The sequence below is a fragment of the Aplidium turbinatum genome, chromosome 9 (genome assembly GCF_918807975.1).
Source record: "Aplidium turbinatum chromosome 9, kaAplTurb1.1, whole genome shotgun sequence".
Classification (NCBI taxonomy): domain Eukaryota; kingdom Metazoa; phylum Chordata; class Ascidiacea; order Aplousobranchia; family Polyclinidae; genus Aplidium; species Aplidium turbinatum.
The window spans coordinates 6111820-6126696 of NC_137480.1; the positions used below are offsets into that span (position 1 = coordinate 6111820).

Here is a 14877-nt window from a genome sequence, read left to right on the forward strand (position 1 = left end):
ACATCATAAAGATGTTTGCCAGTAGTAAAATTTGACAGAACAATGAGTTCTTATGATGTAACGTTATTGTACCTTCTCGAACTTACTAGACCATCAAACCTACTATAAATAGTAGCGTAATTTGCGTAAAATTATTAATATGAGAGATCATTATTGCAGTAGTGATAGTTGGTAATAGACGCAATGATTATTGTTGATCGAGAGTTGAAGTTATTGAATACGAGTAAAACAAATTGATGCAATATAATTTCTGATAAAAATTGGAATTGTATGAGAAGCTGAGAGTAGATTACGTTAAACTCGATTAATAGTTGTAAGCGTTAAAATCTATTGTTATTCACTGTTACTATTACTTTGATTAGTTGCTGAAAGTGCTGAACGATTCGTTAAAGTTCTTCAAGAATTTTCATTATCATTTCACTAGTAGAACTATTCAACCAGTTGATTGACTGCATTTCGGTTATAACCCATTAAACTACGTCATTGACCCTTTCCCAGTCTCTTTCCTGGTAAGAGATAGAAAGAAATCGTGACAGTTACAATCTGCTTTTGCAAGTGTACCGAAAATGATGACTGGTAAAAAGTTCCCTACGAACATGCCCGCACTACGTTTTGCTGTCATGGAATTGCTTAAGAGTTTCATAGATCATGTATATTCCTTTGAAGATCTGGAGAAAAGAATCGAATTTTTAGCACAGAAGAGTATGATTGCTGAGCATTGGATTAACAATCTGATACGGCCAGTTCTGCTTATGATGTTGTTTGTACGAGCAGAACGAGAAGGAGAATTTCCCCTACATCTTTATGCATGTCACCAAATGATTCCTTACTTCTTTGCTGCTGGACATATCAATTATGCAAGGTTTGGGTTATTTTATCTGCTGACAATGTCAAGGTTACCACCAACAATCCTTGACCAGTTTTTGAAAGGAGAGCTTGTTCTGGGCCAAAGAGAAGGCATATGGAATGGTATTTGGTCTGACATGATGTTTGAAACCTCCTACATGAAGTTCGGCAAAGGTCCTAATGGAATCATCAGAAAGACAACAAAGCCAAGAACCTTGCAAATCTGGGCCAAAAGTCAACACTCATGCAATGAAGTTCTCCAATCTTTGGATGCCATCAGAGAGAATCAAGAATGTACAATGCCAACCCACAAGGAAAAAAAAGAAGGATGGATGAAAGCAGATCTTACAGAAAAGGTGAAGCTCCAAAACTTTCTTGAAACATGCCTCTATCCTCTCGATTTTTCAAACCATCCAGAAAGTGCTCTTTGCAACATTTATACGGTCAGCTGTCTGGTACAAAAGTAAATGTCAATAAATCGGTGGAGATTGGTAAAAAACAAATGGCTTCATTCCAGAAATCGTTACCTGATGGTTTTCGATCGGCAATAAGAAGGAAGTTGTTACAATGAAAGAAACAGGCAAGTCTGGAACAAAGAACAAAACAGCAGAGGTATACAACACAGATATAATTTTCTCAAGAGTCATGTATTTATTGTCTGCTGGTCGTATCCAGTTGGAGGATCTTTCAAGTATGAACTTGCACCCGTTCCCATAGCACTATTCAAAGACACAGAAGGCAGATACTCTTCATCAAAATCTGTTTAAAAAAATGCTTTGAAAGTCGAAGTCTCCACAAGGAAAATTGTTCCTGATGCGATAATTGTGCAGTAATTGATGGTCGTGCAATGCTTCACAGTGCAATTCATTGGCCTAAGGGAGGAAAGGTGAACGATTTCCTTTCAGGTGTTCGATGTTGCATTTCTAAAAAGTTGGCGAAGTCAGATGTCTATCTAATCGATGATCCATACAAAGAATTTAGCATTAAATCTGACACCAGACAAGAGTGGTTGGATCAATTTTAATGCTCACATACACTAAACAAGTCAAGCCCATTGCCTTCCAAAGAAATTACCTTACGTGTCACTAAAACCAAAGTCCAACTTTTTGAAATGGTTAAAGCAGATTTGATGGGAAATCTCCCATCAGTTTCCAACAAACTTATCATCACTTCAAAAGATGACATCTCAGAGGAACTTCACTATGGTAGACGTTCAGAAAGACACGACTTGATGGCGACACAAGAAGAAGCTGATGTTACATTCCTCGTCAGGTTTTTGCAGCAATCACTGATGGCAAATCATCAATCAAAGTTTGTTGTGAAGATACGGATGTTTTCGTTCTTCTGTGCCACTCGTATGAAATCAAACAGTGAAAAGCTGAAGTATTCATGGAAGGATTTAAAGAAGGAAAAATGCTGATCTCAATCAAAGAGTCTGTTCGAAAGCACATAGATATTATTCCCCAGATCATGTCCATGCATGCAATGACCCGTTGTGGCAGTGTACCACTGTACCTATGATGTATGGTGTGGGTACAAAAAAAGCCCAAAGTGCCATCAAAAAGTCACTCCTTCTTCATCTTGGTGACGAAACAGGTGACGAGGATGAATATATTAACGAGTACAAGAACTTTGTGGCTACTTGTTACAATGGAAAAAGCACGAGCTCTGCAGGTAACTAACAGATAACTTTCTTCTTTATTACTCGTAAAAAAGTGTCAATAATTTTTTTCGATCAACTCTTAATAAACGATTGTGAACAGCAGCCCAAATAAGAAAACTAGTTGTTGAAAATAGCGCAAAGCGTTTCGTAATGCTAGGTTACATTAGTCAGTAATCAGATGCAACTGTGATAATCACAACCTTAAACAAATCATAGTAATAAATAACTAAATACAATCTTGCTTTTCAGGGAAACTATTTGGCGACGTAAAACCGGGGCAGTCAAAATAACTTCCACACTACCACCTCTTTGTTCGCTACCACCGACAGATGAAGCTCTCGAACTTAACATCAAACGAGCAAGATATCAAAGACTGGTTTGGGGATCGTGTCTCGATGGTAACCCACCAAATTTGGACCCTTGCCAGGTAGTTTAAAATAGATATCTATTAGAAAGACATTTATATTTGAAATCTGTTTTAATTTCTGTGTAGCCTAACTAGGCATTTATTTTATTGAAAAAGATTGCTATACAATTCAAAAAGATTATAATTGTGTGTTTCTTTCTTCTGGTTTCTTTTAGTACGAATGGATAAAGATGAAGAAACCAAAACACTCCATCCAATTATGCTACCAACTGGAATCAAATCTGCTCCTGACGCTATCTTAAAAATCAGTAGCTGTGGATGCACAAGTTAGTATTTGATAGGTATGATATCGTTATAATAGCAAGTTTAATCTTTCCATAGCTTCGATCAATGATAGTCACGTCACATAATACACGAAAATTCATTGTTTTACACTTCAGTTTGGCTGTTCCATCCATTTTTAAAAGAATGAACTGACAGCCATGTTTAGTGGTAAAAAGACTAGGATTATCATGAACATGAAAAACTCTAAGACAAACTCTTTTATTTTTTCAGCTCGAAATGTAACACAAAAGCATGTTCCTGTACGAAATCGAAAATTGGCTTTACCGATTTTTGTACATGCAGCGATTGCAAAAATGAATGGAATGTTGGTAATAGTCCGAGTGAGAGTGACAGTGACAGAGACGAAGAACTTTTATCTGCTAAAGAATGACTATGTATTTTGTTAAATAAAAAGAAGAGTTTAGCAGTTTTTCAAATAATGCTTCTCCAAATCCCTTTTTTTCTTACAACTTTTTTATGAAAAAAATCGAGAAGCGTTAATTTAAATAACTTACATTCAAAGTGATTAGAACTTTTAAGACCTCAATATTGTTAATCTGGACAAAAACTCCTTTATAATGATATATAGTAGGGAGGACCGTCGATGCACTTTTTTTGTCAAATCCCTTAGCAACTCGGCTCAGATAGGAGGCTTAGGTCACAAACAAATAATCTAAAAACCTTTTTTAGCTCGGGCCGCGGGAAAACGCCGCACGAAAAAGTCAATATTTCCTCAATAAAGTAAAAAAATATTTAAAAAAAAGTTAAGTAGTTAAAAAATTGAAAATACACAAAACGACGAAAACAGTCAAAAACAATCACAGAACGTAATCTTTCGTTGACTCAAAACGTGAACGCTGTGAGCGAGCAGCAGTTCGCGTCAAAAAGTTCATGTCTGCTGTCATGGCCGATGCCTTCATCGCTTACTTCGGTGACGAGTTTGATTGCGCGCTCAACTGCTTGTGTGCAGTACGGAAACCTGTCAATCGATGTAGGAACATCGGTCTCGACGAAAAGCTCTGTGAGCTGTTGGATGCTGAAATCGCGTATAATTGGTGACTCAATGAGTTTCCGCTTTTTTCACTGGAGCAACGAGTTTGTTGTCAAATCTGTGTAGCCTAGCCAACTCAAAGTTTAGTTTAGGAATTTCGAAATTACATATCCCACCAGTGTATACTTGTCCCTTGCTTTCTGGATCCGATGAACTGCGAGCTTAGGTACGCATTGGTTTAGACTGATCATGCAGAAGGGTCAACACTACATTCTCCGAATGCACAGCGAAGGCGTTTGATTATACAGGCAACTGTTGACGATTTTTTTAATTGGCCTGTCAGATAGCGAGTCAGCTTAACCAACCGAAGGAAGGACCGAGCAGTGAAGTGACCTTCTTGTTTTACTTGGTAGTAAACCAGATTGGAACGTAAACTTTAACGATGTACGTCGTCATTTCTATCAGCGCCTCTGTTGGTTCTGGCTCCGAGATATAGAGTCGGCATATCCTTGAAGCGAGAGTAAGCCATCGTGCATGACCCTGTTTTGTTGGATCACGGAATCAAATGCTTTATGGAGGCAGACTTTCCTCGATGACCAACACATCGAGCAGATACTTTTGATCGCCGCTAATTTTCATCACCTCATTGACTTCTGTCAGATTGGATTTTATCTTCTCGAACTCGACGACTGCAAATTCTCCGATTTTGCACTTATTATTAGCGACGACACGGCCGATAAATACTTTGAAGGTTTGCAGTCCTGATGATTTCCCGTCCAGCTCGCCGAAGAGATGCTGAAGCAGGAGTTCGTTGAGGTGAAACTGGCAAATCGATCATTGCACCGACCTCCCGATATGTTGCTCAATGGTGGTGAAAGTACACCGCTCCTGCTATTCTTCGAGTTCTTCTCTGCCGATCGTGCACTCTGAAGGAAAGCGCCTTCTGGGAGTTTCTTTTCTATTGTAGTCATCCTAGTCATGACTCGTGAGTACATTCTTCGCGTTCTTCCACTCGTTTTCTCTTTTTTCTCTCGACAGCAGTTGCTCCTTCCGCTCGTCCCTCTTCTTTTCAGATTTCGGCGCCTCCCAATCGACGTTTCTAATGAAACCAATGCGTGCTCCACGTTGGTCCTTAACGAAATCAACCTCGGGTGAGTGCAGCAATTTGTCGTCAACGACGTCGAAAAGAGTGTGGAGGCAAAGACTAGCCTTCAATGAAGTTTTCTATTCGGCCTTCTTTCTCGCTGTGAGGATTTTTTTCTTCATCTTAATCATGGCACATTCCTTCAGAATCTTCTTCATCACTCCCTCATGCGTAATGATAGCCACTGTGGCGAAATCGAAGATACTTGTTTAGTCGCCACTGCTTCCGCCAATTCGTGCAGCTCCATTTCGTTCTTGTAATATCCGGTGTCCTTATTCTTCATGATTTTCTTTTTTCACTAGGGAGCAGTTACGGTAAACGTCACCACTGGTGGGAGGAAATATCCATGAAATGGGGTGATTTACTGATTAGTTGGACCGTGTTGTACACAGGCCCGGATTTAGGGGGGAAGAGGGTGCAATTGCCCCGAGCCCGCCCTCCCTAATATATAGCATGCTTACGTTTGGACCAATTGTGATTTTTTCCAAATTTTGTCTTGGCAGATTTTCCCGATTTTACTGACTTTGGAAACCGAGCAAAATCGGGATGTTGCCCAGGGTTTGGAAGGTAGCAACATCTCTAAAATAGTTCCTATAGGACCCATCTAAGTATTTTTACAAAAAAGTTCCACTCAGTATTCCAGTATAGGTTGAATTTAAAAACCCACTTTCAGCGCCGGTCTATTTTGCCTGCAGAATTACATAATAAACAGTTTCTCGGCAGTTGATAAGCCGTTACGGTTGTTAGTGTGAAAGAGACAAAATGCCAAGTGTGACGCGGGATTACCTTGATGTCATTATCGTAAGCAAAGCAAATTAAAGCCTTGTTTATTTATTATAATTTACATCTAACTTTGGTGATTTAATGCCTGTCTAATAAAATATTATAGAAATGGATATACACATGATTCGAAAACACGTTTGAATTTTTTTGGAAAGTCAGATAAATTTTCTTTCAATAATATTGGTAAAATATCTAACCTACAGCATGCATATCAAAGGCGTAATAAACGTTCAAAAAACCGCGGGCGCTTTACGCTCCCCCACAACTCAAGGCATCTCTTGAGAACTCAGTCTAAATACGGCTAATCAGGAAAATAAGCTTACGTTCTTAACTGACTATGCTACAAACCAACTCATTTTGCACTCTCACAAATGCCAGCATTTCCTTTCTCTGCAATAACCCAAAACTTTGCTCATGCTGTCGAACATTTTGTATCGACAGGATGTATTCTTTCAGACGAAAACAAAAACATGCAATGACAACTTCCAAGAGCAAGAAAGTAGTGCAACACAAAATGTTAGTAATGGTAGAAGGATTTAATGATTTTCTACTCATATTAGCATTCCAATAACAGCGGTTTGTTGAAGTTGATGCCTAAACGCTGCACTTGGTAATCTTAATTTTTTCTCGCTTGTCACGTAACGTTAGCAGCGATTACTTTAAATCATTGTTACTAAATCGTCATAATGCCAGTAAAATGAACTTGCTCGCGTACCCCAAACTTTCTTTCGCCTACCCCTAGGGTTACGCGTACCCCAGTTTGAGAACCCCTAGGGTTACGCGTACCCCAGTTTGAGAACCCCTAGGTTAGAGTATTCTCTAAGCCAGCGGTTATCAACCAGTGGGCCAGGGAAGATTTTGAGATGGGCCACAGACCAATATAAAAAAAAACTATATTTTATTAAGGATTTACTTTCATTTGTGTCACTATACATAATTTTACAGGAATAATGGCTTGAGGAGGACTAATGGCTTTCAGGTTCGATTCCTGTAGATTACAGTGTTAGATCAACGTTGACAGTATAAAGTTGTTTATGACGTAACATTAGAAAACAGTGTTACCCAGTGTTATCATTTTACTATTTTTAAAACAAAATCTGGTTTATTTTTTTTCGATTTAGTTTATTTTATTTTTTGGTTTATATTTGTTTTTTTTAACATACTTTACGTCAGGTATTCGGTTGGTTGCAGTGATGATTTCACTCGAACAAATTTTTTAGTTTATTTCTGCTTTAGTTTGGCTTATTCTGTTTTTTTGTTTAGCTTCATGTGTCGTAATGCGATTTGTCATCAGCATTGTATGTTGGTTTATTTTTTAGTTTATTTCTGCTTTAATTTGGTTTATTCTGGTCTTTTTTTAGCTTTATCTAGTTTATTTTTATAAAACCTAGATGGCAACACTAGTGTTACATCAACGTTGAGTTTCTACAAGGTTGTCAGTTTTACTGCCAAATTTCAGAAATTTGGCCTGTTTTTAGGTGGTTTGGCAGGAAAAAAATGGTTTGGCAGCAAGTTACAATTTTTTGGCATTTTTCATGATAAGTTAGCTGGAAAACTATTGTGTGGCAGTTATGCCATTGATTGACATTTTTTTTTGCTTTTTATTATTTGGAAAAAAGAGATAAATGGTTTTACTAATCACATTCTTCTTAAATTTTACTGACATTTATTATAAAACTATCCGTTTTGCATCTATAGTTGACATTTTTTCAGAAAATTATGTTAAGAAGTGAACTTTTTGCTGTATGCTGCTTTTACAACCAGCCGTATTTCAATACCTAAGAAGGCTAAATGATGTATAACATTAAACGTGTCGATCAGCTTAAATTTGGCAGTTTTATTTTTAGCTGTTTGGCAGATTTTTAGCGTTGGTTTGGCTTTTTTTTTTCGAACTCCACCTGACAACTTTGCCAGATAACTTCTGCAGGTGCGTGTGCTGTTTGGTTCAGTTGTTGTTAAAGAGTTTAAATTTAGGTTCAGAAACTACGACTTAGTTAAAATGTCAAAATGAAAGTTTAATGAAAATTACATTAAGTATGGATTTACATCAATTTTTGACAAGAGAGAAGAAGAAGGCAATGTGTTTTATGTTATAAAGTTCTTGGTCGTCATTCATTGAGGCCATCAAAACTGAAACTTCACCTGGAAAAAGTTCATCCAAATTACAAGAATAAAGATGAGAACTTTTTTAAACTAAAGGAAGGTAGTTTTAAACGTCAGAGCTTGGATTCAAAAGAAGAATTCCAAAAGCATTGTTAAAGCATCTTATGTAGTCAGTTTTATGATCGCAAAGCAATGCAAACCGTACACAATTGGCGGGACTCTCATTAAACCATGCGATGCAGAAATGGCTAGAATTGTACTTGGTGAAGAAAGCAAAATAAAATTGCTGCAAATTCCTCTTTCAAACGATACTGTACAGCGTAAAATTGCTGATTTGTCCGACAATATAAAAGACCAGGTAAATACAGAAATAAAAAATTCTCAATTCGGATTGTTCTCAATTCAACTTGATGAAACTACCGACGTTGCCTCTTGCTCCCAGCTCTTGGTGCATTGTAGATATATGTCAGAAAAGAACATAAAAAGCAACTTGCTGCTTTGCTCTGCATTAGTGGCCAATACGAGAGCTGTTGATGTGATGGAAAAGTTGGAAGTGTTTTTTAATCAAGAAGGACTTGAGTGGAAATATGTTTGTGGTATATGCACTGACGGTGCTCCTGCCATGTTAGGAGCCAGAAGTGGCTTACAAACATTAGTTCGTATTCGTTCACCTAATGCCGTCTCAATGCATTGCATGATACACAGACAAGCCTAAGCTTTCAGAATCTCTTCAAGATGTTGTCTGAACACAGTTATCAAGGCGGTAAACTTTGTTGAGAATGGAGCATTAAACACACGCCTATTCAGAAAATTATGCTCTGAGATGAATGCTAAACTTTTGAATTTACTTTATTATACTCGGGTCCGTTGGCTGTCCAAGAGTAATGTTTTGGTAAGAGTTTTTGAACAACGGGAAGAATTGAAAGAATTTCTAAACAGGTATGGAAAGAACGAATTGAAATCTTGCTTTGGTGATATTACCTTCATATCTAAACTTGCTTAATGCTTATTTAGTTGATATTTTTGAACAATTTAACCGCTTAAATCTCAAGCTACAAGGAAGAGATACAACAGTACGTGATTTTATCGACGCCTTAAATGCGTTTGTGCAAAAGCTTGAAAACTGGAAACGAAAAGCTGAGAAAGGAGATTTTGCAATGTTTGAGACCCTTTCATCTGTGATTGAAGGCAACATGGACATGAATCTATCGTCTGAAATATTGCAACTTCTTGTCAATCTTCGGAAAGAATTTTTGACCTACTTCCCCAAAATACCTGCTTTAGATTTGGAGCTGGTAAGAAAGCCTTTTGCAATACCAATAGAAAAAGTTGCTGATGATTCTCAGGAGCTCATTGACTTGAGAAACGACTCTGCCTGTAAAGACATGTTTGAGACTTTATCGATCTGTGAGTTTTGGGCAAAGGTATGTGTTTTGTACCCACGTATCAGTAAAGAATGCATCAAAGAGCTGTTGCCTTTCAGCAGTACGTACTTGTGTGAAGCAGGCTTTTCCACTTTGATTCAGATGAAAACAAGGGCTCGAAACCGTTTAAATGTGGAAGATGGTATACGTTGTGCGCTCTCTTCAACCCCACCAAACATTAATGTGTTGGTCGATACTGTTCAGCAACAAGCATCTCACTAATGCACGGTTGAATAAACAATCTATCTTGAAATATGTTCTGCTGTTTTTTGTTTTAACTAAACCTATTTTATACTTTTTTTTTTCATAAAAATTTATTGGGACACAAAAATTTTATGGCAATGAAAATAGCCAATAGGCCACGTAAGAAAAAGGTTGACAACCACTGGTCTAGGCCGTCTGGAGGAGTGGTTGGTCATCGTCGCTATACGTGAACTCACCAACCGAACGAGCCAGTGAGTGAGTGATTCCAGCCCGCGGGGAATCTCAAAGAAGCGGACTCCAAGTCAGTTGACTGGCGGTCTTTGTCAGCTGAGACCCACGCATCCTTGGAGCTGGCATGGTGGGATACGTCGTTGCCGTTGGTCGTCGCCTTAGGAGATGCCTGTTGTGAAACCGATAATCTCTTGATCGATGAGGGCCCATTTGGAGACGACGTCAAAGCATCCTGTATGTTGGAGAAGTGTCTTTTCAACAATTCGACAGCTGAAATCAGGCTGCTTTGCTTGTGGGATTTTATGTTGTGCTTTCCTGAGCGGCCCACATTGGTAAAGCCATCATTGGTTGTGGTGAGTTTTGCAAGCTTCGGTGAACTCTTGTTCTGGAGCTTTAATTGTACACTGTACAGCTCCCCAACCAGGCCTGTGAAAGCCTGATGCCCAAAAAGCAGAGCGGGTAATCATTTGTCTGGTAAGAGACGACTCGCGTGAATCCTGTGCTATCCTGTTTTAACCGTATCTGTTACTGCTTCCTTTTGGAGGCAAGAGTTACTGGCCGAAACCATAAGGTCTACGTCTCTCTTATTGCTAATTACTCCGTCGGCTTATATCAAATAACAACGGGAAAAAGTATGCCATTGGTCAAAAGCCTTATCTATCACTTCAATTAATTTATATTGCAAAATATATTCGTGATTGTGTATTTTAGGTAGAAAAGGTGATAAAAACTCAGTTTTTGACCTATTTTCGCCATTTCTTGGTCAAATTTCTCAGTTCACATTTTATTTTGAAAGTCTTCTTGCGTTGAACACAGAATTTCATCAAATTTTTTTCCGTTTTTGTGCAAACAGTATTCCATGCACTTTTTGCGCTACAAAGCAATTTGCGCAAATAATAAATTACCTTCCTAATTATTGTCTGCTAGCAAAGAATGAGTCATATCGCGTCAGATCGCGACTCCCTACCCAGACAGCTAAATCGACATTAAATCTATGTAAAAATGACGGATTTTGCTGCCTGGGTGCAGGATGGAATTTTAGCGCCGCTGACAAACACAAAATGAAACCGCATGCTAATAGTAAACTGTCGATCAAGCTATTGAATATCAGCAAATTTCTTGCATTTTATAACTGGCTGTGACAAAAGGTTTATTATGAACTTCACAATTATCCGATACCAACATAATCGGGATTAAAAGTTGGGGCAAGAAAAAAAAATTAAAAGTCAAGAAATCGCAGGTTTTTAGCGTCACTGCTTCTATGTGAAATTGCTGAATTAGCAGAGGGCCAGACCATAGGGTCTACGCCAGTAACAGGTACGGTTAAGTGGTGGAAGGCGTGGCTATGGGTTGGCGTGTGGATTATTTTCAAGAAATCGGGCCTTGGCATTGTGACAGAAGCGTTCATTGCTCTCGTCTTGAGAGCGTTTCGATGTCCTCTTCAGCGCTCATATTCTAGTCGTTCTGGACGCTTTTTCCCTAGGCGGATCGGTCTGGGTTTGTCGCGTGTTGGTTGGGTACTTTCATGTCAGGTGGCCGCGGACTATGCAATATGCATATCTGGCAGAGTGGCAAATTTTCTTGCCCAGGCTTGGTGATGGAAATCCATTCACCAAACATCTGCATTTTTTTGGAAATGTTGTCGAAGTGAGTGTTCTGCAAGTATACATGCAGAAACTTGTTGCAGAGAGTGGGGTGCTGCTTATGTCTACTTTTGGTCATCTGATAAACTTTACTCCAGTTTTCCTTACAAACTCATTTATTAGATCCAGTGATCATTCGCCTGGCATTGGATACAAGGCGATCACATACTTAGAAAGAAAGCCATCTTTCATAAAGAACGATATGAAAGTGCCTGCATCAAGCCAGCTCTAGCTTTCTGCCGGCACCAACACAATTCTTTCGTATTTAAACTCGTTGACCTGAGCCGCATGAGTATAGGTTTGATGTTTGGGTTAAAAAGTAAGTAAAAAAAACTCAAACAGACTTAACGAATTTCCACTACGTTGAAAACTTTTCTTCTGAAAATTTTTTTTGCAATTCTAAACCTGAGCACGCCTTAAAAACTTTTTTCCTGATTTAAATTTGCTGTAGCTAGCTGGTTATTCTCACCTGACTTGCCTACGTCTGCATTCTGTAGCATAGTCATCTCGACTGTTATCATCGAATGTCTGTGTCTATCCTCTCTCACAAAAAAAAATCAATGGGGCTATCTTCAATCATGTTACCATGCATCTGGTTACAAAGCGGACAAGTAAAGCAGTTAACTGCAGTAACATTGTTGAAGCAGTAACATTGTGTAGCATTGCATACCATAATTTTTGTAATGCATTTTACTGATGTTCAACTGTAAGTTATTTTCCGAGCTTTATTTTCATGCAGGAAATTTAGTCTCTTGACCTTAGTCTTTATGACGTCACCTTGACATAATCGTCAAAATAAATCCGAAAACTCTTTCTGACAGACTGGACCCATTGAAAAATATCAAAAGATGTGCATAGTTTGCCCGAAATAAGCAAAATGTCTTTTCACCACTAGTGGCGCTTATGCTGCTGGTTAATCTTCTTAACCCCCAACAACACTTTCCAAAATGATACAAAATATTTAAAAGTTGATTTTCACTTGCTGGCTATCAGTAAAGCATTAAATGAAAGTGTTTTCAGTTGAAATGAAGACTTCCATTGACAGGATCATGGCTTTACAGGTCAAAAATGTGTGATTTTGGCAAACATGGAAATGTTTGGGCCTTTTGAAGCAAGGTATCCCATCGTCTGAGAGCAAGATGGTTGTCATTTTCGAATTTCTCGTAGACAAAATCATTGTTGCAGATGGAGCTGTAATACTTCCATCTTGTTTATTCATTTGCAGCATTTACAGTAGCCTATCTTTTTTGACAGTGTAAAGTAGCCTAAGAGTTGTAACTTATGAGGTAATGTATTTGACAAAGCACATTTATACAGTGGACTTCTTATTTTAGACTGTCCATGGACTGCACTTCCGCGTGGTTTCAATACAGTTTACCAAGACTGAAATATACTTTTAAAAACTGGCTAAAAGACAACGAACTTCAAGTGTGAAAATGCCACACGAAACTATTGTTCTAAGTAATGTAAAATAAGTCACAAACTTTATGAGGCAACAGTTGGTTATATTTGCGCAAGTTTTCATTTGCACATCGCCAAAAACCTAATACTCCCTTACATGTATAGTTCAGTATATTGATGGCATTGTTACCTCCAAAATATCGTATACTGCTTCCGTTTCGAATGACTGAATTGTTAATTTGACTTGAAACTCGTTTGAGGCTTTTAAAATCCACTGACATTCGTGATCGGGTGGATATTGAAGTGGCCATCCAGGAGACGTTAAAAGTTGAGCCTCATCACTTGCAGTTGCATTGAACCCACACATTGCTGAAAGAAAGATAACAACAATAATTGACTGAATATCAGCAAATCAGTTCTCGTTGACCTTCTTAGCTTCGATTGTGATAAACAGACCAATAGAAATATGGCAGTGACATACACAAACCTGTTTATAAACAAAGTTATTGATACAGCTGTTACGGACAATTTTCATATCAAACGTCATATAAAACCGTTCAGGTCTACTGAATCTTAGCGTGTTACGTCATGGAAATTTCTAAAAAAATGAGCAGATTGCATTATCGATTGCAAGACTTGTAAAGCACTACAGCTGCAGCATAGCATTGCATCATCGTTGAATCTTTAATTACGAAACAGCTGTAGGCCAGGCTTGAACAGGTGTAGGCCGAACTTGAACAGGTGTTAGCCAGGCTTGAACACTAACAGGTGCTTGAATTGCTTATCATTATTACGTCACATAGCTGCTTATGTGCGTTTGAGATATTGCAAATTATTCTCGTCATTCGTAAAATTGTTGCTTGAAAGTTAGTCGCATATTTAACTGTTTTTCTTAGTGCTGCCAGCTGGACGAAATTTCCGTCTTTTATCTAAGTAGTTTGTATCGCAGTGACAAGTTTTTAGAGGCGTACGGTGTTGCGTCCTAATTTCGACAGCTTTGAGGCTATTTTTACAGAAATACAATTCTTGAATAGACGTTTCCAGAAGAGTGTTTCTTTCGGTCATTGCATAGGCTACAGACGAACGGATCTGGAAATCTTATGTTACATTTTCCCACGAAGAGATTATGGTTTACCGCTGTGACCAACAGCATTCAGATATTTGTTCATTCCTCATGTCATAATGATTATGGGCTGCTCAGTTGTGATAACTGCTGCCGAAGATCTTTCCTACTTCTTCCAAAAGATAGAGCGACTGAATCCAGTTACCACCACTAACGTGTCGGGTCCGCATTAGAAACTTCCAGCTTTCATTTGCCTGTTCCTGTTATGCATTATCGATCGCCGTTAGTTTGAGTGTCCTGCGAAGACGCCTGTGCGTGAGTTGATTAGCGTGGACTTGATGGCGCACACTCATCAAGCACACAAAAACTTGACAAAGCCATCAGCTTTATCACATGTCAAGGCAAGCCAAGACGATTGGAGCTAGTGGCATGCTTCAGCCTTCATCCGCCTTCACAGTCGTTGAGCTTGGCTGTCTTCATCGGCCTGTTCCGCCGCTGGGGACTTTGGATTACGTTTTGTCTGGCCTTTTTTTTTTCTTTCGCGCTTTTTTTGTCTGGCTTCTACCTTCATAATACACGTCATAATACATGATAGGCTACTTCATAGAATTAGATATTCACTGGTCAACAGCCAATTTGCTTCTGCAAAGAATTCGAGTCAATCTTGGCTAAATTTAGAACGAAATGTGC

General features: G+C 38.5%; 1 protein-coding gene across 1 annotated transcript in view; it reads right to left on the reverse strand.

Moving 5' to 3' along the window:
- LOC145777497 (bone morphogenetic protein 1-like) overlaps window positions 1-14877 on the reverse strand; it is a 42797-nt gene that overhangs the window by 8818 nt on the left and 19102 nt on the right. The window contains exon 3 of the mRNA XM_082588879.1: window positions 13315-13493. Within this exon, the coding sequence (XP_082445005.1) occupies window positions 13315-13493 (179 nt within the window). The remainder of the gene's footprint in view (window positions 1-13314; window positions 13494-14877) is intronic.